Genomic DNA, 25,287 nt, shown 5'->3' on the forward strand with positions numbered 1-25,287 from the left:
GTAGGAGCATTTGAAATGAGACAAACAATGCCAGCAGTTTGCCTAGTGGACAAGCTGAGAATTCATCTTCCCACTCTCCGCAGGAAGCTGGAAGCCATGTGTGCTCTAGGTTCAAAGACCAGCACTCAGCTGCAGATGACTGACCTGGCTGGTCCTCGTTGACTCACTCATCTCCCAAGGATTCTGCTCTTCTTGACCTCTACTGAGGAGGCGCACCTAAACATCCCTAGCTGATGGCTCTCTCAGGCCTCCATCTCCACATTCCTGCCAGGATCACTCTTTCACCATCGCACCCCCAGATCTAGAACCTTACCTGGCAAGAAGGAGGAGATTGTTGAGTAAATAAACGTCTCTTGCTTTTTCTTATCTATCTTTCCATCCTCTTCCCCCCCCCCCCAAACAAGAATTCAAAGTAGCTGCTTTCAGCTACAGCCTCAGGCCACATCTTTGTCTTGCATTTTGCTCTTCAACAGCAAGGTATCGGAGTATCCACTGAACTCCTTCAGGAAGGCACGGGTATTCTCATGGGTTAAACTGGCTCCACAGAGGTACATATACAAATATCCAGTCATCTGCCAGATGCAGCACAGAAGGTCAGTAAGTTCAATACTTTTGAAGTTCAACATTTCTGAGTTCCTACCCTGGCCAGGAAGTCTGCCAAATCTTGGGGATACACCTGTGAATGAGCAGACCTGATTTTTATCCTTGTTGAGCTTATTGCCTAGAGAAGGACACAGACAGATGTTCGTTATATGATAAAGCCCGTGGCAGGGCAGGTAGCTGGTGATAACAGTCACAGGAGAGACACCTAATACAACAGAACCTAACACTGTTCTTTTGGCAGTCTAGAAGGTTTTCTAAAGGAAGCCACGTGTGAGTCCTAGAGATAAATACTTCTGAGGCAGTAAGGCACTGGGGAGAACGTGTTTCTGAAGAAGGGCTCTAAGTGCAAAGCCTGGAGGCAATGAAAAGCAAAGCTTCTTTGAGATAAACAGTAGTTCAGGATGGCACAGACTATACTTGGAATGACAAGAGATGAAACTGGAGAAACAGGCAAAAGTCACACAGAGAAGGAGATCCTAAAACTCACTTAACAGCTGGGTCTGTATCCTGAGGGCACGCTGGCAGGCTTTTAGCACGGGAAAGAGATGAACTGATTTGCTTTAGAAATATTTCTCTGGCTTCTAATGGGTGAGATCAAGGGTGGGGAGACTTCAGTGATCCAAGTGAAAGCTTACGATGCTGAAGGCAGACATATTTAGAAAACTATTTAGGTAGCAGAAATGACAAGACTTGGTAATGTGTGTTGATTGAAGGCTTGAATCAAAGAAGAAAACCCAGGAGTTTGTTTGCCACACAGACCTTTACGCTAGAGACTGAGTCGTTCATTTTTTAGGGACAGTACCACGGTCCTATAAGGGTCATTGATGGCTCCAGCCATAAGCATACCAGAGTGGGATGCAGGGATGAGACAGCCCTCCCCATCTCTGCAGGCAGCAGGAGGGAGCCAGAGGTGGGTGAGAACAGGATAAATCTCCTCCCAGACTCACTGAAGGTACATGGAAACACAAGGATGAAGGACAAAGCTAGGAGCCACTTCTCATCAAGATTCCTTGTGTGTGTGCCCCTACAGAGTTGTGGGAAGGGAAAAGTAGTGTGACAGCTAACTACTCACATAACATTTCTTCTGTGATCTGAATGAGAAGGAAGTCCAAAGGAGAGGAGATACGTATATATGTACGGCTGATTCATTTCACTGTACAGTAAAAACGAACGTAACATTGTAAAGCAACTATACTTGAATAAAAATTCATTTTTAAAAAGGAATCAGATTTCTAAGGAGGAAAAAAAGCTTCCTGCTGTATGAGAGAATCACCTTTTAGCTGAATGTGATCCTTTGTTCTTATTGATCCAAATCCCCTTTCCAGCCTAGAATGCACTCCCCAGTGTCCTTTGTCTTCCAAATTTTACCCCAACTTCAGCACAGTCCCACTCACTCTGACAATATATGCCCAGCACAGAGCACCTGGAAGAGATTACATGAACAGATGCCACGCTTCCTAGGGAAGCTGTTTCCTGTTTGGGGAATGGGAACGTATGAACCTGAAATGAGTCAAAAAATTGTCAAGTGCTGAGAAAATGCAAAGAAAGAAACTACCATGGTGAGGTCTGGCTAATGAATAAGGGCTTTTGACTGGATAAATAAGTATCTCATCACTACAGAGAAACATTCCTAAGGTGTTAGTGCTCTGAATTCCTACAGTCTTGGTCTTGGATTTTACTAAGCAAACAAAACTAACCAGGTTACCATTTTATTTTCTCAAAGAAGTATTTCCCCAAGTTCTTTCCAATAATTTTTTCATTCCTCTCACTGGTAAAAGCTAGAAGCACTTTGCCAATCCTCCTATCAGTCCTGAAAGACAGGTCATCAAAAATAATCATCACTTCACTAAAAGAAAAATTAAAACTATTGAATAACAATTAAAAATTTAACTATCTCATAGCAAGGCAAAACATGGATCACTGTAGAGTAGCTATAATCATATGGCAATCAGGAATTCAAGAAATTCAAGATAAGCCTCAAGCAGGCTGTACCAACCAAGAAAGTGTGCTCTTAGCCGAGGAAAATTAACAGTGCATTTTAGACTCAACAGAAAGTATGGTGATTGCTTAGATCGTCAACTCACGGAATTTCCATTAAATCAGAACAAAACTATAAACAATACCCCCCCCAAACACACAATATCAGATTAGTGATCTGATATGCTAATTCCAATGAGCAACAGTTAATGCTATTATAATATTTAACATTTGTACAGACTACTTAGACAGGAACATTTCCAAATGACTTAGATGAAAAATCCACCCAAGACTTCAACATGGTGGACTAGATACTCCAAAAAATCCCTCCCAGTATTAAGCCTCTAACAAAGTTTACAGCATTTAAAAGGGGGGCTAAAAAAGTCCTCAGAGGCCATAAATCAAAAAGAAGTCAGCCAAAATTCAGGAGAAAAGTAAAAGATGCAGGGTGATGATCTTTTTTGTGTCAACTCGCCTTGGGTACAGTCCTATTTATTCAGACAAACACTAATCTGGGTATTACTGTGAAGGCACTTTGCTATTGTTTAGTTGCCAAATCATGTCCAACTCTTTGCAACCCCATACACTGTAGCCTCCAGGCTTCTCTGTTCATGGGATTTCCCAGCAAGAATACTGGAGTGGGTTGCCATTTCCTTCTCCAGGGGATCTTCCTGACCCAGGGATCGAACATGGGTCTCCTGCATTAGCAGGCAGATTCTTTACCGCTGAGCCACCAGAAGACTGAAGGCATTTTGTAACTGTAATTGAAGTCCATAATCAGTTGAATTTAAGATTATTCTTGATAATCTAGTAGGCCAGATTCAATCAGTCAAAAGACCTTAAAGGCAGAGCTGAAACTTCCCAGATGAAGAAATTCTGTCCATGGACAGGTATTTCAGCCTATGGATGAGAGTGGCAGCCTGCCCTTCCTGCCAACTGATTCCGGATTTGCCTAGCCAGCCCCCCAGTATCATATAAACAATTTCTTGCAAGAAACCTCTTAACAGGTACTTGCTATTGGTTCTGCTTCCCTGGCTGACCCCTGATTGGTGCATGGAGCTCCCCTACTTCTGTTCTGGAAAGAAGAGGCAAGTTTAGGACCCCTCTAGGTGAAAAGCCAGATCAGGATCCATTAAGTGAAAAAGTGAACCCAGAAACAAAGAAACAAGTACACAAACCTAAACTTGGCTCTCTGAGCTTCACCTCTGAGTAGAGGGCGGGAAATTACTCCTGGAGCTTCTACAGTCACAAACCATAGATTTGGGGCCCGACTTCACAATGGAATATGTGTAACTTCACCAGTAAGCAGAGAAAGATACCATTCCACATTCACCAGACTGGCAAAACTTATAAATGAGACTATCAAGTATTAGACAGAATATGTAACAATGGGAACTGCTATATTCACTGCTCCTGAACAACTTTGGGAAGCAATTTTACATATGCTAAAGTCACAGATGTATATATCCTATGAGACACTGCTTTCATTGCATACTAGCTATATGCCCTGGAAAACCCTGTGAGCCTGTGTTCTTAAATAACATGTACAAGATGATCTGTGCAATATAATGTATAATAGCCCCAAACTGGAAGCAGTTCAGATCCATTCACAGAAGGCCAGTCCAAGTGAAAGTCACATAATGTGAGTGTCTACATCAGGAAAAAAAGGAATTACAGCTACATGTCCTGGCACAAACACAACGTGGTGGAACACAAAGTCCAATGCATATATTAAGATTTCATTTCCTTTCATGATCTTACCACATATTTTAAAGATAAAATCTGGACTGGATCTCTGTCCTAAACCCAGGCTGATGCTCTTCAGACCAAGGTCTAATTCTACCCACAACTGTACCCACAGAATCTTGGAGAGCACCAGACATAAAGTGTTGGTACCCAACAAACACCCAACAGATACTTGTTGACTAAATGAATAGTTTCTGACCATAAAAACACACACCAGGAACCAGACCCTGTGTTTCCAGCCTAGTGTCCTGATGTATGAAATCCCAAAACCTGACTTTACTTCCTTGGACCCCTTTCTGCCATAGATGACCCTGCAGCTGTTGTTATCTAACCTGACTCCACTTCCCCAGCTTCCAAAAACCAGACTTCCCCCAGATACTTCCATCTAAGCTCCACTCAAGTCCCAGTATGATATGTTCCCACCAAAATCCCAAAGAGAAGGGAGCTTGTCAATGTCAATAAAATGAGGCTTTGAAATTTGCTCTAGATCTAATTCCAGCAATCTGTATTTTCCCATCATTTAACATAGAATCCAGAAAGATGAACAAGAACTTTGACAGGGCTCAGGAAATATAACACTTAGAACAGCAAACAAAACTGGTTAAGAAATTTCAGTTCAAACTGATCAAATTGATAACAAAATAACATCACATTAAAGGTCTGGGTTGATTTCATTGGGCCATATTAAAAGAGACTGTGAAATTCCCAAGTACCTTTCTATTTGGGAAATAAACATAAGTGAAGGGACACATTTTAGGGGAAAGTGATTCACTTTCTCTCCTGAAGTCCTAGAATACTTTTAAACTACATCTTTTTATTCAATATCAGGTGTGTTCCTGCTTTGAACATTACAAAGATAGAATATTTTCCGCAAGAAAAGCTGATCTTTCTTGAGATAATCACAGTAATTCGATCTGGCAGCACCGATCTCCCTAAGCACAAGGTATACCTTAATGTGGGTTAATGACATGGCTAGTGTCAGTGAATTCCAGGGTAACATGGTATAAGATCACTGCAATTACCTGGCTCAGAGAGACCAGCACATTTCAATATGCCAAGACTTTAAAATTCCAAATGTCAAGCATACTTTGAGAATAATTGCCAGCACATTAACTTATTCTGCAGTCTCTAGCTGTCATGTAAATACTGCATTTCGCTTACTGTCTTAGGAAAGGAGATAGTCACAAAGAACTGACACTTCCTCCACATCTAGAAGCCTCACATTTCTTTTCTTTTTATCAGTGTTATGTGGACTGGATGCACTCTACATTCTAGATTCATCTGTGTGGCTACAAGTCACTCTTCATTTCATTTTAATGATTTACTGAATTTCTACTTTGCACCTATACTATGTTATATATTGTTTGGGGGAGGGAGTTCCTACTCTAATGAAGCTGTGCAAATAGTTAATGGAACAAGATTTATATTCAAGGAAAACTTCAGCCAAAAGAACCTTAGCTGAATTCATTATCTGATAACATGTTTGTATTTTTTCAGTTTCTCTTCACATATCATTATCAGCATCATCAAATATTTAAATCTGCCTTGCATATACAGATATGACAAGCTGTCTAGTAATATTCCACATTGATGTATTATAACATTGCTGATACTGAAAAGCATGGTCTCTAAACTAGGAATTAAAAAGAGACTTCAAAAAAAATTCAGCATTATTAATACCATATAAATATCATCAACCAGTGTGGCAAGGATGTAGGGGATTCCTTTCCCCTTTCCTGTTAAGAATACAGACTTGAGTACAGAGAAGTGAAATGTATAAGGGTACATCTTTTCCGGCCACAGAGTGGGGAAGAGAAAACAGATTTGAATAATAACAGGTCACATAAATGAAAAAAAAAATAGAGCAAAACAAACTCCCCCATCCAGTGAGGAGATTAAGTACAATACCCTTTAATCCACAGGTTGGCTCCTTCATCTCTGGGATGCCTCGCCTCTGCCTCCTGTATATGACGTGTGGGTGGTACTCTCCCTCAGCCAGAGGATGCTTTTTGATAGGCTCAATGAAAAAGTCTCCATGTGGTAGATGGAAAAATCCAGTCTGTAAATACATGAAAGACAAAGGTTTTATTTGAATTCATTCTTTATCTGGACAAAGAAAATTCATAAAGTGAAAATTATATAGATAGGATGACCTCTGAAATTCAGAAGACTTTCATAGTCTGCCATTTGATCTCACAGAAGAGCGACACATAAATAATTCAGTGAAATGTCTTCATAGTCATAGCTATTAAATATTTGGGGGTCATGAGCCCTTTGAGACACTAATGAAAAAAAGTGTACATACACACACACATCCAAAAGTAGCAAACAATTTTTCGGGTTTGTGGATTGCCTCTACCCCTCAAACCCATTGCTGGTTATCTATAAATCTCAAATTAGGAACAGGGCTTCCCGGTTGCCCTCTTATGGAACTTGTAGTTCGTATTTCATGGACATTTTGGGGAAACATTTATCTGTATGTAGGTAGCCCAGCTACATGCTCACATGTGGTTTCATCTTATTTGTTTATTTAGTTTTGACTGCACTAGGTCTTCATTGCTGTGTGCCAGCCTTCTCTCATCATGATGAGCGGAGGCTACTTTCTAATTGCAGCATGCGGGCTTCTCATTGCTATGGCTTCTCTCTCTTGTTGCAGAGCATAGGTTCTAGGGTGTGAGGGCTTCAGTAGTTGTGGAGTATGGGCTCTAGGGCTCAGGGTCAATAGCTGTGGTGCATAAGTTTAGTTGCCCCATGACATGTGAAATCTTTCTGGACCAGGAATCGAACCCACGTCCCCAGCACTGACAGGCAGATTCTCAACCACTGGACCACCAGGCAAGTCCCATGGTGGTTTGACTTGAAGTGTTTAATGCCATTCTGCTCTCAAGGAAACAAAGAAACATAATACTGAGTTCCTGATCTGAGACCTGAGTTTCCAGGAGTCTAAAGCAGGCACTCTCATCTCACAGATATGGGAATTAGCAATAAGTTGGGAAATGATGGCAATGACTAACTCTTTCTGGAGGTCAGGTCTAGAAGAAGGGTAGTATAGCCGACAACTCTGTCTTCTCTTTGTGAAAGTTTCTGAGTGCCCATTTAAGATATTTAGAAGCTGCTTTGCAAATGACCTCCTATGACAGACTTAACGCTCAAGATCTGAATCCTATGTTGATGAAAAAGATGGCTTGCCACAGACACCCTGTTTGCAGCATCACAATGGAGTAACCAAGAGTTCAGACTTTGGAATTAGCCTGTGTTCACATTCCAGCTTCTCCACTTTTTAGCTCTGTGATGTGGGACAGATGATTCGCTCAGTTTGAGCTTTCTCAACTGAAAAATGAGGATAACCAAGGGATGCCATGAAGATTAAATGAGTTAATATATGCAAAGTTCCTAGAAAAGGGTATGGCCTACAGTCTTCTCTGTTTTTAGACTCTTTTCAGATGTCAGATTTCATGTCTTTTCATTGTCTTAGGGTCTCCAGAGTCAACATAACAGTTCAATGAATATTGTTTACAAAAATAAACCTGGAAAGTTTGAGGTTATGACAACGGTGAACAGGTCCCAAAGTACAAGGTTGCTCGTCACATCTCAGCAAGCCAGGGCTGCTCTGTTCCGTAGATGAGTCTGAAGATAAGCTGAGTACACTCCCTGTCCTCACCCCAAGTTAGGAAGCAAAAGGGGTTCCATGAAGGGAAATGCTCTCTGTTGAACAGGCTTTGACTTTGGGGTCTTTCCAAAATGTTTGCCTCACTGTTGCTGCTGTTCAGTCACTAAATCGCGTCAGACTCTTTGTGACCCCACGGACTGCAGCACACTAGGCTTCCCTGTCCTTCACTATCTCTTGGGGTTTGCTCAAACTCATGTCCACCGAGTCGGTGATGCCATCCAACCATCTCATCCTCTATCAGCCCCTTCTCCTCCTGCCCTCAATCTTTCCCAGCATCAGGGACTTTTCCAATGAGTTGATTCTTCATACCAGTAATATAACCAGATCTGAATATACAAAACTCACACCTTCTTATTTTGATTACTCACTTTTAAGTATCTTCGATAATAAGAACAATAGAAAAAAATTTTTTTTACTGAAGTCTTAAGAATAGCTGTGTGACCTTGAATAGGTCGCTCAACCTGTAAAATGTAGATAATGCCTACCACCTCACAGGACTGTGAGAAGGAGCAAATGGACTGAGGCTTATCAAAGTGCCATGCAAACAACTTTACAAAGGCACAGTGATGATATTTTAACTACCAACTCCAATAGCTGACATCTGATTTCAAATTTGCTCACATTTGCTGACAGTTTTGTTTTTTTTTTTTTCTCAGCATCTTTCTTTGAGAAAAAAACCTCTGGGACAGGAAGCAATTGACAAGGTCCAGACTGTAAAGTAGCTAGAAACAGACGCATGTAGGGCTGAGATTCGGTTTTATTTCTACTCTGAGGCAAAGACCAGGGACATGAAGAGACAGTGGACCTCTTGCAAATGGAGCTCATTTGTTCCACGGAAATGAAATAGAAGGCAAGGACTCCTCGGGCATGGCTGGTGTGCAGTCCCTTTGTGCAACTTCCATCAATCTAATACTAAAGCCTTTGAAGAAAAAAAAAAGTAACATCAACAAGAAGGATGTACTGGTATTTCTCCAGCCTCAAATTTTGGACCCAGGTGGTTCAGAAGAAACAGATGGGACTGCAGTTGCGAACACAATAACTGTTTTACGGGCAACATGAATGAGGGTGCCCAAAAGTCAAATGAGCATTTTCTTAACTGCTTCCTTCCATTTGCATTTTTACACAAAGCCAGTTTTGCCAGCAGGCACCTGGAAATCAGCTACCTTTCCATCCTAAATACTTCTCAGAAGCTGCACGGAGCCCAAGAAAAGCTGGGTGACTCATCAGCTGGAGGGGAGGCAGGACATCTGCTCATAGGAAGGGGGTTGCTGGCCTCAGGACCCCAGGTATATTGCAGGGAAGGGAACGGACAGGAGAGGAGAAGAAGAGATGCTGCTGGTTCAGGGAGAGTGAGGTGGGAAGATTTCCCAGCTGAACTCTGCATCTCCCTCGCCCTCCAACATATAAACACAGAGCTTTGTACACCTGGTACCCAAGGGGCCACAGTTCACTGGTCTCTTCTCGTCTAACCAGAGCTGGATCACGCTGGAAAATCATACACCCCGTGCATTCCAATAGAAGTAAGGACTAGCTCCATGCTCTCCCTGAAGCTAACTACCCAAGAGGACCACTTTCTCCTGTTGCCAGCTTTGGATCTGACTCAGAGAAGGTGCTCTACATTCCAATCTCCTTTATATAATGCTAAACTCATGCATCTTTTTTCAAAAACTTTTTATTTTATATTGCAGTATAGCCGATTAACAATGCTGTGATAGTCTCAGGTGGACAGCAAAGGGACTCAGCCACAAATGTATCTGTTCTCCCCCAAGGTATTCCCAGGTCGCTCAGATGGTAAAGAATCTGCCCACCAATGCAGGAGACACAGGTTTGATCCCTGGGTCGGGAAGATTCCCTGGAGGGGGAAATAGCAACCCGCTCTAGTATTTTTGCCTGGAGAATCCCATGGACAGAGGAGCCTGATGGGCTACGTTTATGGGGTCACAAAAGAGTTGGACACAACTTAGCGACTAAACAAACAAAAAATTATCCCCCAAACTCCTCCAGGCTGTCAGATAACATGAAGCAGTTTCCTGTGCTAAACAGTTAGGTTCTTGTTGGTTATCCACCTTAAATATATCAGTGTGTATGTGTCAACTCTCATATCTTTGAAGGAGACCAAGAATGGACCTGAAGAAAAAGTATCCAATTCTCTGGGGAATTCTCAGATTCCTGAAAGAACCAGGGCAGGATGAGCCCCTGGCAGAAGCCCAAAGAACACAAGTTTGCCCTTTCACCTCTGTTCACCTCTGTCATCTCTTTCTCCTCTCAGCATCCCAGCATGCCTCTCAGTGTCTTTTGGAAATAAACTCACCCCATTGTTCTAAGTTATAAATACCTGAGAATGCTTCCTGAGGCTCTCTTCTAAGAATTATTCTAAATAAACTTTATTTCGAAGCACTATAAACATGCAGAAAAATATAGAAGTTACAACTGCAAAGTCCCATAAAACTTTCACAGAGGAAACACCTAAGTTCAGGAAGAGAAGCTTTTCAGTAGCCAAGAAACTTCCTGCTTCGCTTCTCACTCAATATCAGCCCCAAGGGTAACCTTATTCTGATTTCTAACACTAATACACTCATTTTAAACCTTTCCTTAATTCTTTACAGGAAGGGTTACTTGATACAAAAAGTAATAATGTTTACTACGTACTTGCTAAGTCACTTGTCATGTCCGACTCTTTGTGATCCCCTGGACTGTAGCCCATCGGCTCCTCCGTCCACGGGATTCTCCAGGCAAGAATACTGGAGTGAGTTGCCATGCTCTCCTCCAGGGGATCTTCCCCACCCAAGGATCGAACCCATGTCTCTTATGTCTCCTGCATTGGCAGGAGGGTTCTTTACCACTAACACCACCTGGGAAGCCCCAGTAATGTCTACTAGTTCCTTTCAAGTGTTAGAGACTGGGCAGTGGAAGAAATTTAAGGCAGGGAGATGTCTCAAGACCCATTAAATCAGACTCTGCCTACTGCTTCCTCCTCGGCCCCAGATGGTGGGGCTGAGACAAAGGGCTGAGCTACCTTGGGGAGAGTCATTTGGCACTGAAACTCTACTGCCCTCTGCTAATGAAGAACAGGGGTAGGACCTTCAGAGTCTTTAGGACCAACTGCTTTTTCCTAGTCTTCCACTGAGGACAGTTGCCTGCAACCTCTGCTCCTTCTCTTCAACTCCCATCAAAGTATTAATCATCTGGATGCACCTGATGTTATATTTCAGTTTGTGCAATGATTTTGGGTCCAGTGGGAAACTGGCAGTGTGAAATTTGTGAATAGACTGTTCTAGAATTGCAAAGCCACGAGGCCTTGAAGAGTCACCTGGTCTAGGCTGTCATGCCTTCAGCTTTTACCATAGGTAAAAACAGTAGGCTGAAGAATAAAAACAAGAGTATTGTAAAAGACATGGGGGAACTTATCAAACCAGTTCCGACCCTCAGCACTCAGGGTCCTGTGATGCACCAGTCAAGGGGGTGATATTCACATAGTGAGTGGAGCCCCCTGGAGGTGTGCAACGGAGCATTGTCACTAAAACTCATTAGCCTGTCCTGGAAGGAAATTCCTGTTCATTTGAAAATGTCAGAAGTTACCAGATCAGTTTGTTTCTTCCCATGGTGATGAAGACAACAAGATGAACATATTCTTAAATCAAGAACAGAAAAAAGTTGATTTGGGATAAAGATGTATCCAAGACACTCAATTATAGTACATAGATCACTGGGAAAGATATCACCTGTGGCCCACTATATACACAGGAAAGAAGATAAAATCAGACCCCCCAAATCACCCTTCTTGATGATTAATCTGTATCTGTCACATGGCCAGCCCAGGGCTAAGATGTCTAAGAGGGGCAGTGACCCCTGCCCTCAAGGTTTATAACCTAGCCAGGAAGACAAGACTGACTTCCAAAAAACAGCAGAAAGGAGAAAAGCAAAGACCTAGAATTTTTGTGTTGAAAAAGGGTATAGTGCTCACATGTCCCAAGAGGTTGGCCCATGACCTCTGGGCCTAGAGGCCAGCCCTTAAGTCCTGTATCACAGTCCCTTCCCAACCAAACACAGCATCCTTGCAGAAGGTGGGCGATGCATCTCCCTAAGTGCCACAGATTCCAGTGCTGTGGTCCAGAAGAAACAAAGGCCACTGAAGGTAAATGCTTTTCGAGGGCACAGACAGAAGACTGAACTATAGTCTCCAATAAACCTGGTCCAGCCCTAAAGCCATGACAACCTGCCAGAATTATTAACTTTTAATTTTTCTGTTGCTGGGTTGTAAGAGGAAGAACAACTTTCTATCATTTAATACATAGCCAGGACCTTAAGTTAGAAGTCAGGGGATGACAGAAGCCACAAAACACAGAGCTGAGACCACTGCAAAGATTAGTCCAGGAATAACCTCCCCTACCTGCCGTGATACCAAGAGCTCCCTGACTGGACCCCATGGAGCCAAAAGGGAGTGTAACTGGTAATGTCACTGATTTACAGATTCTACATATTAGTCTTAGCAGCCTTAGATAAAGCTCAAGCCAGAAACACATATCTGGTTCATCCACCGGTTAGTCACCCATATGCCAGTCAGATATTGTTAACAATCAGATCTGGTCTCTACCTCCTAGAACAATGCTGTCAAATAGAACTTCCTGCAATGACAGAGATGTTCTACATCTGCACTGTCCAATTCGATAGCCACTAGCCTCATGTGTCTGCTGAGCCCTTGATCTGTGGCTAATGTAACAGTGGAAGTGAATTCTTAACTTCATTAAACTCTAATTATTATCTTTTAACAGCCCTAGGCGCTTCTGGGTGAGTGACATTCAGCCGGCCAGTCGGGGAGACGGGCTCTCTGTCCTAGGACCATGGCCCAGTTTGTCCGTAACCTCGCAGAGAAGGCCCTGGCGCTGGTCAACGCTGCTGTGACTTACTCAAAGCCTCGATTGGCCACGTTTTGGTACTATGCCAAGGTTGAGCTGGTTCCTCCAACCCCTGCTGAGATCCCTACAGCAATTCAGAGCTTGAAAAAACTGATCAACAGTGCTAAAACTGGTAGCTTCAAACAGCTCACTGTTAAGGAAGCTCTACTGAATGGTTTGGGGGCCACTGAGGTGTGGATGTGGTCTTATGTTGGTGAGATCATAGGCAAGCGTGGCATCATTGGCTATGATGTTTGAAGACCTATTTTTAACATGTGATTATATTTGCTTTATTATTCAAGTGTTCTTGGACCATGTGTGAGCAGACTGCTATTTGAATAAAATAAGATGATGTGTCAGAAAAAATAAATAAATAAATAAACAGCCCTAGGTGATTAATAGCTACCATATGTGTGTGTATGTGTGTGTGTGTGTGTTAGTTGCTCAGTCATGGCTGACTTCATGGTAGTATGGACTGTAGCCTGCCAGGCTCCTCTGTCCATGGGATTCTGAACAGCAATATCTAGAGCGTGGCTGACTAGTGAAGGAAAGGGATCCATACACATTTATATCACACAGTGACAGGTGCTAGAATCAAGGGCAAATTTGAAGACTTGTTTTAAAAACAAGCTGCAAATATGTGACATTTCACTGATCACAGTTTGTTTTCTGTAATCAAGTCAGTCAGGAGCCAGCTTAGAAACACCAGAAATGTATGTATTATATACAGACTTCAGAGAATTGAAAGAGGTGACCAAGTATAAAAAATACACTTACCAAGATTAAAATGAATCATCAAAACAATTTGGCAGGACAAGGGCTGTGTGAAGGAGCTGCCATCATCCTGAGGCCAGATCAGAAGGGACATGAAGGTACCAGGAAAAGCCTGGGACTGGGGTTGTGTTCAGACAGCATCAAAAGCCCAGCTCTACTTCTAGAAGGAGCTGTTCCCATGAGAGCCCTAGAATATCAACCTACATGTCCTCATACCTCTCTTATGCTCATAAGAGGAAACTGTCCAAACCCTAATATACACAAGATCATATACCAATCACTGGCTGTCAGTTCAGAGGCTAAGTAGTAGAAAAAAATATCCTGTCATTGAAAAATTGACGAGATGGCTTCAAGAAATATATACAATCAAAAAGTTATGACGGTTTAATTGAAAGCACGAGCTATGGTCAAATTGAGCTTCCCACATGGTACTAGTGGTAAAGAACCTGCCTGCCAATGCAGGAGACATAACAGATGCAGGAAGATCCCCTGGAGAAGGGCATGGCAACCCACTCCAGTATTCTTGCCTGGAGAATCCCATGCACAGAGAAGCCTGGTGGGCTACAGTCCACAGGGTCACACAGAGTCCGACATGACTGAACCAACTTAGCATGCACAGCACACACGGTCAAACTAGCTAATACGTAGAGCCTCAGTTTTTTCATCTGTAAAATGGGTTAAAATCTATCTTAATTAGCACGGTTGTAACTATCACAGACATCTTATATAAAATGCCTAGCAGAAGGCTTGACATACATATGGTAGGTAGTCATAAATGTACAGTAGCTCATTTTATCATAGCATCATCTGCAGTGAACATGAATATAAAGGAGTGACTGACAGCAGTTATTCTCATGTTCAGCCTTTTGTTTCATCTCTTAGCTGCAAGTTCTCTCAGCTTCAGTTTTCTCATGTGAAAAATATAAATAGTGGTAGTAACTTGCTAATTAGCTTATTAAAAGGTGTCATGTGTATTAAATGAGTTAGTATAAAGTGCTTGGACAAGTGTCAGCACACAGCATGTATCTAATAAATGTGTTATTAGTTATTATGATAGTCTAAGGAAAATTCATCCCAGATGCCTGATGTGATGGTTTATGTGTCACTGTAACATACTACAAGGTGCCTAGGTTACACATTATTTCTTGGGTCTGTCTGTGAGGGTGTTTCCAGATGTCATTAGCATGTAAATCAGTGGACTCAGTAGACTGTTGTCCTCAATGTGGGTGGGTATCACTCAGTTTCTTCAGGGTCAGCTCATCTCTGGCCCTCAGACTGGAGTTGACACCATCAGCTGTCCTGGTTGTCAGGCCTTCAGCCATGGACTAAATTACACCATGACTGTCCTGGTTCTCCAGCTTGTAGGTGACAGATTGTGCAATCTCTCAGCCTCAATAATTGTGTGAGCCAGTTCTTCATAATAATTACATTAATTAGGGGAGAATCAGTGGCGCCTGGATGTAAATTGAGCTGCCTGGAAAAATTTGAGAGGAGACAGAATTGATAGATTTCTCTTTCTTGCTGTTTGATAATCTTAGAGCTGGAAGTGATGGTAGAAGACTTCTCAAACTTCACACACCTCTCCGCCTAGGAGGCTGGCTTTCAGGGCATGTCTTAGGAATAATCAAGCCCAATTTCCAAACTGGGATTTCTTCAAATGAACCAAGGCTGAAATCTTCAAGAAACTTAGTGTGAGTGTCAGCACATAGTATATACCTAATAAAGTCTCTAGGTCAACAGTGGGAGCCAGATCCGACCTTCCCCCTTCTCCTACTGGAAACAGAATAATCTACAGCAGAATTTGTGTTCCACTAGCAGAAAAGTCTGGGGACAGGGCTGAGTTCAACTCTCAACTCCAGCACGATTAAGCAAGGTAGTCTTACACAAGTAATTTAGTCTCTCTGAGCCTCGGTCTCCTCATCTCTAAAATGGGATGACAACATATTCTTTGCTGAGGAATTTTGATGGAACAAAATAAGGTAACTCTTATAAGGCCTTGCTGTCTTCATGGATTCCTTCAAAGTGATGTGCTTGGACTCTTCCCTGTGATTCAATCAATCATTTCCTTACCTTGTTGTTCAGTTGGTAAGTCATATCCAACTCTTTGTGACCCCATGGACGGCAGCATGAAGGCTTCCCTGTCTTTCACTGTCTCCCAGAATTTGCTCAGATTCAGGTACATTGAGTCTGTTATCTGGCAGGCATGGTTAACATGGTTATTTTATGGTTGTCTCAGTTCTGAGTTTCAGAAGAAAACCTTCTGCTTACATAAGGGCAGAAAAGTTGCCTAGTAACTAATTTTCTTCATTTCTTACTTGACAATATTTGGAACTGAGTGCATTTATTCAGTTATAGTTCCCAAGAGCTCTCTCCACAGATTCACTCACTATTTTTCTTATGGAAGATAGACAGATAGGTAGGACAGCCACTCAGCCCAATAAAGTGGATTTTTAGAAATTTAAAATGTAACCACCAAAGAGAATGAGGCACCAGATGATCCACTTATTTCTAATTCTACTGTGCAAAAGAACCATATGGACAGCTTATTAAAAACACATACATTGGGAAGCCTTGTCCAGATATTCTAGTTAGTAAGTTTATTTATTAATTTTAATTTCTTTTTTTTTTTTTTTTAGTTGTGGTATGTGGGATCTAGTACCCTAACCAGGAACCGAACCCAAACCCCCTGCACTGGGAGTGTGGAGTCTTAGTCACTGGACCACTAGGGAAGTCCTAGTTAGTAAGTTTAATGTGATACCCAGGAATCTGCATTTTAGCAAGCACCTTGGGGTTGTTGACAGATAATCCGTGTACTATACCTTGAAAAACACTACACTTTCCCCTTAGGTGGTGCTTGATTGCTCTTTAACTTCTCCCATCAACAAGCAGGCATAACACTATGAATATAATGAAATATTTGTAATGACTCTAATCACTTAGTTCATCTCAATCAAAAGAAGTTTCAGCAATAATGATTGCTGATTGCAGTTTATGAAGAATATTCCCTGAATCTGAGGTTTGCAGGGGAGGCCCATAACATTTTGGGAGATCAGGACACTTTAAAGATAAAAAAAAAAGTTTAAATCATTCTAGGAAATAAGTGAATAAAGGTTTTGGATTTGAAATGTGAAATAAATGTGAAATCATTTCACAGAATATGCAATCTGAAATAAGCTGGCCTGACACAAATCCTGATGAACCCTACCAAACCTACTATTCTCAAAAATTGAAAAGGGAATTTTTATCACATCTCAAACCATGTGTTCCCAGATAAGCCATCAGAATCAGAAAGATCATCCAAGAGCCTGTAGCAGCCAAAAACTCATTAGAACTTCTCTGTCACGCTGTATTCAGGGACAGGCTGGGAGCCTCCTAACTAGCAGTTTCACAAAATGGTCTTTCTACCCCATCAGACACCTAAGGTCATTTCTGACTTCTCTTTCTCCCAAAAACCTTCTATCAGAAAAATTTTTGTTTCTCAAAATTTCTCTATGTCTTTGCTTTTTTTTTTTCTTTTTGGTCTCTCTAAGCAGTAATCCATGTCTGTCAACTCTAGAAAATAAGTCCAACCAAAAGGAAGAGGGAAAAAGAAAAAAAAAAAACAGCTAACACCTTGGGCGCCCAGGAAACATGTTATTAGGAAGAACAAGTGAAAGCATTGTCTCCTACAGGGAGCAGAAAGCCATTTTTCATGATGCCCCAGCAGGCCGTCATTCTCATCAGAAACTAACCTAAAGATGCAAAACCCTCCCTAGGCTGTGGAGAGCACGGCCCCGGTCCTGCTTCTCTCACTGTGACAATCCCTGATGGGCAATAATCCCCGATCAGGGAGAGCTCCCACCCATGGAAAGAGCACAGAGCCTGTCAAGACGGTTGCTATGGCCACCAAAGTGATTCTGAGCTGAAACAGAGCATTCCAGGGATGTTTACCAATGGCTCGGGGCCAAAGGGGGATGCCTGCTCTGGTGGCTCGGTGATGGGAGCTGGCAAACCATGAGAGAATTTCATAGCATGTGAACTTCACCAAGTGCCACAGCAGAGAAAGGGAAAAAAATAAAGAGCAGGTCTCGTGTGAGATGCTAGAGACATGAATGTGAGCATGAGGAAATATTTATATCCTCATTATATTCTAAAATGGAACTAAAGCAAGATTTGCCTTTCCACGGGCTCTTCATGAAAGAATAAGTCCACACTCATTGTCTCCACTTTATATGCCACACCAAACTCTTAACTATAGTGGGACAAACTTATTTTAGTTATTTGTAATCTCCCACTACCCTGTAAGGAGAATGGGTCTGGGTAATTTTAGTACTTTTCAACCAAGGGCAAAAGAAAAAAATCTTTTTTTTTTCTTTTAGAAAAAAAGAATAGAGTTCTACTATGAAAGTAGAAGAGACTTTCACATCCTTGAAGACAACATTTAAGTGGTAGAGGAAGGGAAATAGCAACTGAGGAAGTCTTAAACAACTGTGTTTAAGACAGAAGGGACAAGTTGGGAGTCCCAGAAATAATCCAGATGTAGACAAAGTGGCACCTGGAGAAGCAGAGGCTGGAAAGGAAAAAAAAAAAAAAAAGCCCACAGGAGAAGACGTATCAGCCAGTGGTCAATGAGAAAGACATGCCAAATGAAAACGGGGATTTTTGCTAGCATCGTAAAAAATGTACAGGGTAAACTCCTGTGTCTCTTCCACCTGTGAAACCTTCAATAAAACAAACACTGTTCTTTAATACTTTTTGTGACTAGAAATGCTGTATTCTCCATCACAGATGGTACAAGAAGAAAAGACAGTCAGTAAATGATACATACGAGGAACCTCTTTTCCTCTTTAGGTAGAGGGTAAAATCATCTGCTTGAGGCAAGCAGGAAAGGTGTCTATAAAACTGCTCTGAAGAATGGGAGAAGCCACCAGCCTTTGATGGAGCCCAGTTGAAGTCTCAGCTGAGACTGTGAGCCACTGAAAAGCAAGTCAAAGGAAATGACAAATGGGGCAAATGCAGAAGAGGTCGTGATCAGAAAGAGGAGTATTAAAGTTTAAGCATTTAAAGTTTATAATGTAAGTGTGGTGTGGTAGAATGAATCTAGCCCCCAAAAGACATGCACAGCCTAACCCCTGGCACCTGTGAGTAGGTTACTTTACATGGTGCGTGGGACTTTGCAGATATAATTAAGTTAAGGATCTTGAGAGAGGGAGACTGTTGACCCACAGTGATCAGGAGAGTCCTATAAGAGGGAGGTAGGAAGATCAGAATGAGTAGTGGGGGAGGTAATGACAAAAGCAAGGAATTGTAATGAGGTGAGGAAGGGGCCGCAAGCCAAGGAACAGAGGTAGCCTCTAGAAACTGAAAAGGTAAAAAAACAGATTTCCCCTGAAGCATTCAGAAGGAATGTGACCCCAAGGACACTCATTAGTCATGACCTCCAGAACTTGTTGTTTTAAGCCACTGCGTTTGTAGTGATTTGTGAGAGCAGCCTCAGGAAACTCATACATGGGAGACTGGTCATGGGACTAGGTCACCAAAGTGAACCCCACTGAAGGAGTCTAGGAAAGGGAAGTCAAGAAGGTTAAGGATCCATGAGGTTAAGATGTTCATCTTGACTTGCAGCTAAAAAGACCCTTCACACTGTGACCCTAGTACATAACCAACCATTTCAGGAAGCAATGCTTCCCTATTTTCCTATGTAGGTGGCATTCTGATACATTCCATTTTGTTTTAATCAATTTAAATCCTGGTTCTAAAACACTAAGCTGATTTCACATTCATGTAATGGATCACAACTTGCAGATCCAAAAATGGATATGGTGGGGAGAACTTGGACTTTATTGCTAAATCTGAATCCAAGTTCTTATTCTGGTTCTATGCTTGCTTCCTGTGTGACCTTGGTCAAAGTGGCTGACCAATGAGTCCCAGGTCATTCTTATGAGAAATGGAGAATGCCCAATTGCTAAAGCTGTTAAGATAAATGAATTGTTGTGAGGAAGCATCTATTACAATGGCTGGCATGTAGCATTAATTCAAAAATAGCAACTTCTTGTAAAATCAGAGAATCTTAAGATACTTCAAGGGTCAATTTTTCAGTAGATACTGGAATTGCTTCCTCACCTCCACTCAGCCATGCTATAAATGTTCTTTTAATGAGAAAAGCTATTTCTCAAGGCATCCACTATTGCTAAACTAATTATTAAAAATCTCTTTCCTTTATGCCATAACTTCCATTCATCATCTTAGTTCTGCCTTGTGGAGCTATACCAGAATATGTCTAATATCATTATACATAAAAGATGCTTGTAACTTGGAACAAAAGCTATGACAAATCTAGATAGCATATTAAAAGGCAGAGACATCACTTTTGCCAACAAAGGTTCATATCATCAAAGCTATGGTTTTTCCAGTAGTCATATACAGATGTGAGAGTTGAACCATAAAGAAGGCTGAACACCAAAGAACTGATGCTTTTGAACTGTGGTGTGAAACAAGGGACTCTTGAGTGTCACTTGGCTACAAGGAGACCAAACCAGTCAAAGTCAATTGACCTTCAGTCAATCCTGAAGAAGTCAACCCTGTATATTCACTGGAAGGACTTATGCTGAAGCTCCAATACTTTGGCCACCTGATGCTAAGAGCTGACTCATTCAAAAAGACTCTGATGCTGGGAAAGATTGAGGGCAGGAGGAGAAGGGGGTGATAGAGGATGAGATAGTTGGATGACATCACCGACTCAATGGACATGAGTTTGAGCAAACTCCAGGAGATAGTGAAGGACAGGGAAGCCTGGCGTGCTGCAGTCCATGAGGTCTCAAAGAATTGGACATGACTTAGTGACTGAACAACAACAAAATACCTAATACATACATAAGTATATTGGATAATATTTATCATGCGCCACTAAGACTTCTCTTTTCAGTCTAAATGTTTGCACTTCCTTCAACCGTTTTTCATTTCTTACTGTGCTAATCCTTCAGCAACCTGGTTAAGCTCCTTGAAATAGTACTACAGCTTGTCAATATCTCTCTAAAAATCACACCAGAATTGGGCATTGAGACCCTAGCACCTCAATGCCATCAACTTTGGAGAAATGAAATAGTGGGAAAAGTATATATATTTTCTTCCTTCACAATAATCAAATTCTTCAGGGGAGAAACCGGTGAGGCAAAAATGTGGTCTAATAAGAACTTACTTATTTTACTAGGGTTTAAAGAAATGATCTATTTTCTCCAGGGAGTTAAATGAAGGGCCAGGAAATAGCCTTCCGAATTGGGGGAACACAGTAACAACACTGAGGACAAGGTGTCTCAGTACTCCCTGAAGTTCAGTAAATTTTTTTTCTTAAACATGGTCCTGAGTTGACTAGACATCTCCTTCATTAGAGTTCTATTTCCCTGACATTCTGACCCTTATTTCAGCATTGAGGTGCAGAGGGCCAGTAAACAGTTTATGGCAGTACTGTTTGGTATGTGAACAGACCACACCAAAACTAGCCCTCTGTAAAAACAGTTCAATTTTCTCTGCAAAATGTGCAGGCAATGCCTCGACGTTACTGCAGGGGAAAAGTAGGTCTAAGAGGACAGTGAATAGTTTTTTTTTTTTTCTGCTGCATTGCAGGCAGATTCTTTACCAACTGAGCTATCAGGGAAGCCCTTCAACATTTTACTTAGAAGAATTTCAAAAGTACAAAAACCTCAAAGAACAGTAAAATAAACATCTATAGTTGCACTTGGATTAAAAATACTAATATTCTGCCACTTTTGAAATTTTTAGGCTGCGCTATTTGAAAAGTAACTTGCAGACAGGATGGCAATTCAGCTTTAAATACATGAGCAAGCCTGTCCTAAGAAGCAGGTGCTCTTCCTATATAACCACAGGTCCATTACCTCACCTAAGAATTAGCAATCACTGTACATAATCCTAATTTCATTCCATGTTCAAATTTCCCATACTGTTCCCCCCAAAATCTTATAGAGTTACTCAATTGTTTCTTTATTTCTTTGTTTGTAATCTAGAACTAGTTGACTTTAATACAATGCATTTTGGTTGTTTCATAATAAATTTAAAAAAATAGTCATGTACATCAATCACACAAGTTTAAAAAGCTGAATATTTTTTTAAAGCCGAATATTTTAAAAGCCTGTTATGAAAAACGATAATATTTTGTTCCACCTCTCCCAATCCCCAAAGGTTATGATTCTTGACTTTTTAACCTTATTCTTCTGTAAGTTATCTCTATGTTTTCTCAATAACATGCTGTTATTTTTAAAAATCAATTTTAGGCAATATCTAAAGTATTGTGCCTGCTATAATAGATGAGGACTGGCTTCCTTACACAACACCCATCCCATTTTCTCAATATCATTACTTCTGTCAAACCAATAGAGATGATTGCTATTTGGTCGCTAAGTCGTGTCTGACTTTTTTGTGACCCATGGACTATATGGCCCACCAGGCTCCTCTGTCCATGGGATTTTCCAGGCAAGAATACTGGAGTGGGTTGCTATTTCCTTCTCCAGGGGATCTTCCCGACCCAGGAACTAAACCCGTGACTCCTGCACTGCAGGTGGTTCTTTACCACTGAGCCACCAGGGAAGCCACATAGATAACTGTAGTTCCATTTCTAAAACAACGTAAAGGCAAACCTGAAACTTAGCCAATAGACACTGATACAACTTACTGACCAGTATCTACTCTATTAGGTTGGTCTCCAAGCCACACAGGGTACTAGTGTTTCCTTTAGGTTCAGCCATTTGTTTTCCTTGGAATTTCTACTTGTTTTACTTTTCTTATTGTGCTGCCTTCCTGTTATAATAATCCATTATTTTTAAATCCCCAATGTATAAGGCACTGTCGTATGGACTCCTGTTTTTTCTTGGAGATATCTCCTGGAGCTCTCCATCTCTCGGCTCCTGCCTCAGTTCAGTTCAGTCACTCAGTCGTGTCCAACTCTTTGCCATCCCATGGACTGCAGCACACCAGGCCTCCCTGTCTATCACCAACTCCCGGAGTTTACTCAGACTCATGCTCATTGAGTCGATGATGCCGTCCAACCATCTCATTCTCTGTCATCCCCTTCTCCTCCCGCCTTCAATCTTTTGCAGAATCAGAGTCTTTTCAAATGAGTCAGTTCTTCAAATCAGGTGGCCAAAGTATTGGAGGTTCAGCTTCAGCATCAGTCCTTCCAATGACTATTCAGGACTGATTTCCTTTAGAATGGACTAGCTCAATATCCTTGCTGTCCAGGGGACTCTCAAGAGTTTGTTCCTGCCTAGAGGTTCACAGTTCCGCTCTGGGCTATGGATGCTATGCAGGGACTTCCTTTGATCATACCTCCAAGTTAGAGCCACTGATTTTTTGGCTCTCACATTTTTATATTTCTTCTAGCACCCATTTTTATTTTTTTTTCCATTTATTTTTATTAGTTGGAGGCTAATTACTTTACATCATTACAGTAGTTTTTGTCATACATTGAAATGAATTAGCCATGGATTTACATGTATTCCCCATCCCAGTCCCCCCTCCCACCTCCCTCTCCACCCGATCCCTCTGGGTCTTCCCAGTGCACCAGGCCCGAACACTTGTCTCATGCACCCAACCTGGGCTGGTGATCTGTTTCACCCTAGATAATATACATGTTTCAATGCTGTTCTCTTGAAACATCCCACCCTCGCCTTCTCCCAGAGTCCACAAGTCTGTTCTATACATCTGAGTCTCTTTTTCTGTTTTGCATATAGGGTTATCATTACCATCTTTCTAAAGTCCATATATATGTGTTAGTATACTGTAATGGTCTTTATCTTTCTGGCTTACTTCACTCTGTATAATGGGCTCCAGTTTCATCCATCTCATTAGAACTGATTCAAATGAATTCTTTTTAATGGCTGAGTAATATTCCATGGTGTATATGCACCACAGCTTCCTCATCCATTCGTCTGCTGATGGGCATCTGGGTTGCTTCCATGTCCTGGCTATTATAAACAGTGCTGCGATGAACATTGGGGCTAGCACCCATTTTTAAAAGTCAGAAGTTTTCCTAAACATCAGTCCTTTCTGAGTGTCCCCTTATTCTCTCCCCAAAAGGTTTATGGTCATCTCTTGACCTATGCTATTTAAAAATTTTCAAATTTATATGCCTTTGAGTGAATCTTGTCTCATCCATTGTACGGGACACTCAGTGGTCCGTCTCACTCTGGTTACTGCATTTTTCAGCTCTTCAGTTATGAAAAATACTCTTGGATGTTGGACCCTCTGGATTGCTCCTCCATTTTCCTTATTTTTTCTCCCATCTTTTCTAACTCTTGGTCTTCTTTATCAGTTTTGTGGAAGATGATCTTGACTTTATCTTCCAAAATTTCCATTGATTTCTTATAAATTGCACAATCTTTTTTTCTCATTCTTGGCCTCTAGCTGTTCCTTTTTCACAGTATCATCTTGTTTTATGGGCACAATCAACTCTAGAATACTTCTAAGGACTCTCTTTATGGGTTTCATGGCTTGCCTATTGGTTTGTAGAATTCCTTAATGTTTCCTGCATCTGATTTCTCCAAAGTTAATTTTTCCTGTTTACACTGCTCTATTGCTTTCTTATTGGAAGCTTTCCTAAAATGTCTTGACCTCCTTGTTTATCCATCCACATTTATGAGGGAGCGCTGAAAAGTTGGTGAAGTGCTCTGTGTATGTATGGAGGACTTTTGACTGTTTAAGTGAGGGGTCTGATAGGTGTCTAATCTGTGTGGCTGGAGGCTTTCCTAAATGCCAGAATGTAATGGTCATTTTGGGGGGAACCACTTAATTCAGGCAGAGAAGCAAAGTCTAGCCTACGGCTTAAGGGACAGATATCTGCCTGCAATAATTCTGCTTAGAAGCAGACAACCATTCTATTTTCAGCCCCATGCCTTCATCCTCCCTGCCCTCCATATATCCAGTACTTCTAAGTCCCAAAATGCTTTGTGGTCAAATCAACTTTCTTCTTGTCTATATCCCACCTGTATGTACAGTCTGGGGTCAGGCTCACTTGGCATGAAATATCGGTTATTACTTGTCCCACTTTCCACCCTCTGGAATTTTGTCTAAATATCATATCCTAAAATAGCTCCTCTCTTATTCTCCGTTATTATTAGGAAGGAAAGGAAACCTATTGTTCCACCTGTCACTTTTCAATGGTTCCAGAAATACTCAAAATAAAAGTAATTAGATTAATAAGACATACTTCTAACAGATTTAAATAAACAATGAATTAAACCTTCACACCAACATCAAAGAGATTATAACACTGAAATTCACCCTTTTTTTAACTCAGGAAAATAAGTCTACTTTTCTTTCAACTTGCCATTTGAAACTATTTATATCTCAAATAATTCATAATACAGAAATGATAAGTGGCATAAAACATTTTAAAAATCCCTATCAAAAGAATAATTATACACTAAATAGAATAATTTTACACTGAAATAACATGGCATTCTTATCAAAATCTATGCAGCACAAACAATTTACTTAATTCTGGAAAACATGTGCTGAATTCTATAGAACTTTGTGAAGCACCTAAGTGATAGCTAAAGTTTGCTCATCATTTGTGACCTTGCAGTAACCTTAAACTTGATGAGGGTGATATTCTTGGAGATGAATTGGCCT

The 25,287-nt window shown here is 41.3% G+C and overlaps 1 protein-coding gene and 1 pseudogene across 1 annotated transcript in view; one reads left to right on the forward strand and one right to left on the reverse strand.

Annotated features, from left to right (window-relative positions):
- ADAMTS12 (ADAM metallopeptidase with thrombospondin type 1 motif 12) overlaps window positions 1–25,287 on the reverse strand; it is a 378,176-nt gene that overhangs the window by 235,994 nt on the left and 116,895 nt on the right. The window contains exon 3 of the mRNA XM_070476558.1: window positions 6,235–6,385. Within this exon, the coding sequence (XP_070332659.1) occupies window positions 6,235–6,385 (151 nt within the window). The remainder of the gene's footprint in view (window positions 1–6,234; window positions 6,386–25,287) is intronic.
- LOC110139126 (ATP synthase subunit g, mitochondrial pseudogene) lies at window positions 12,803–13,229 on the forward strand (annotated as a pseudogene).

This window comes from Odocoileus virginianus, chromosome 14 (genome assembly GCF_023699985.2).
Source record: "Odocoileus virginianus isolate 20LAN1187 ecotype Illinois chromosome 14, Ovbor_1.2, whole genome shotgun sequence".
Taxonomy (NCBI): Eukaryota; Metazoa; Chordata; class Mammalia; order Artiodactyla; family Cervidae; genus Odocoileus; species Odocoileus virginianus.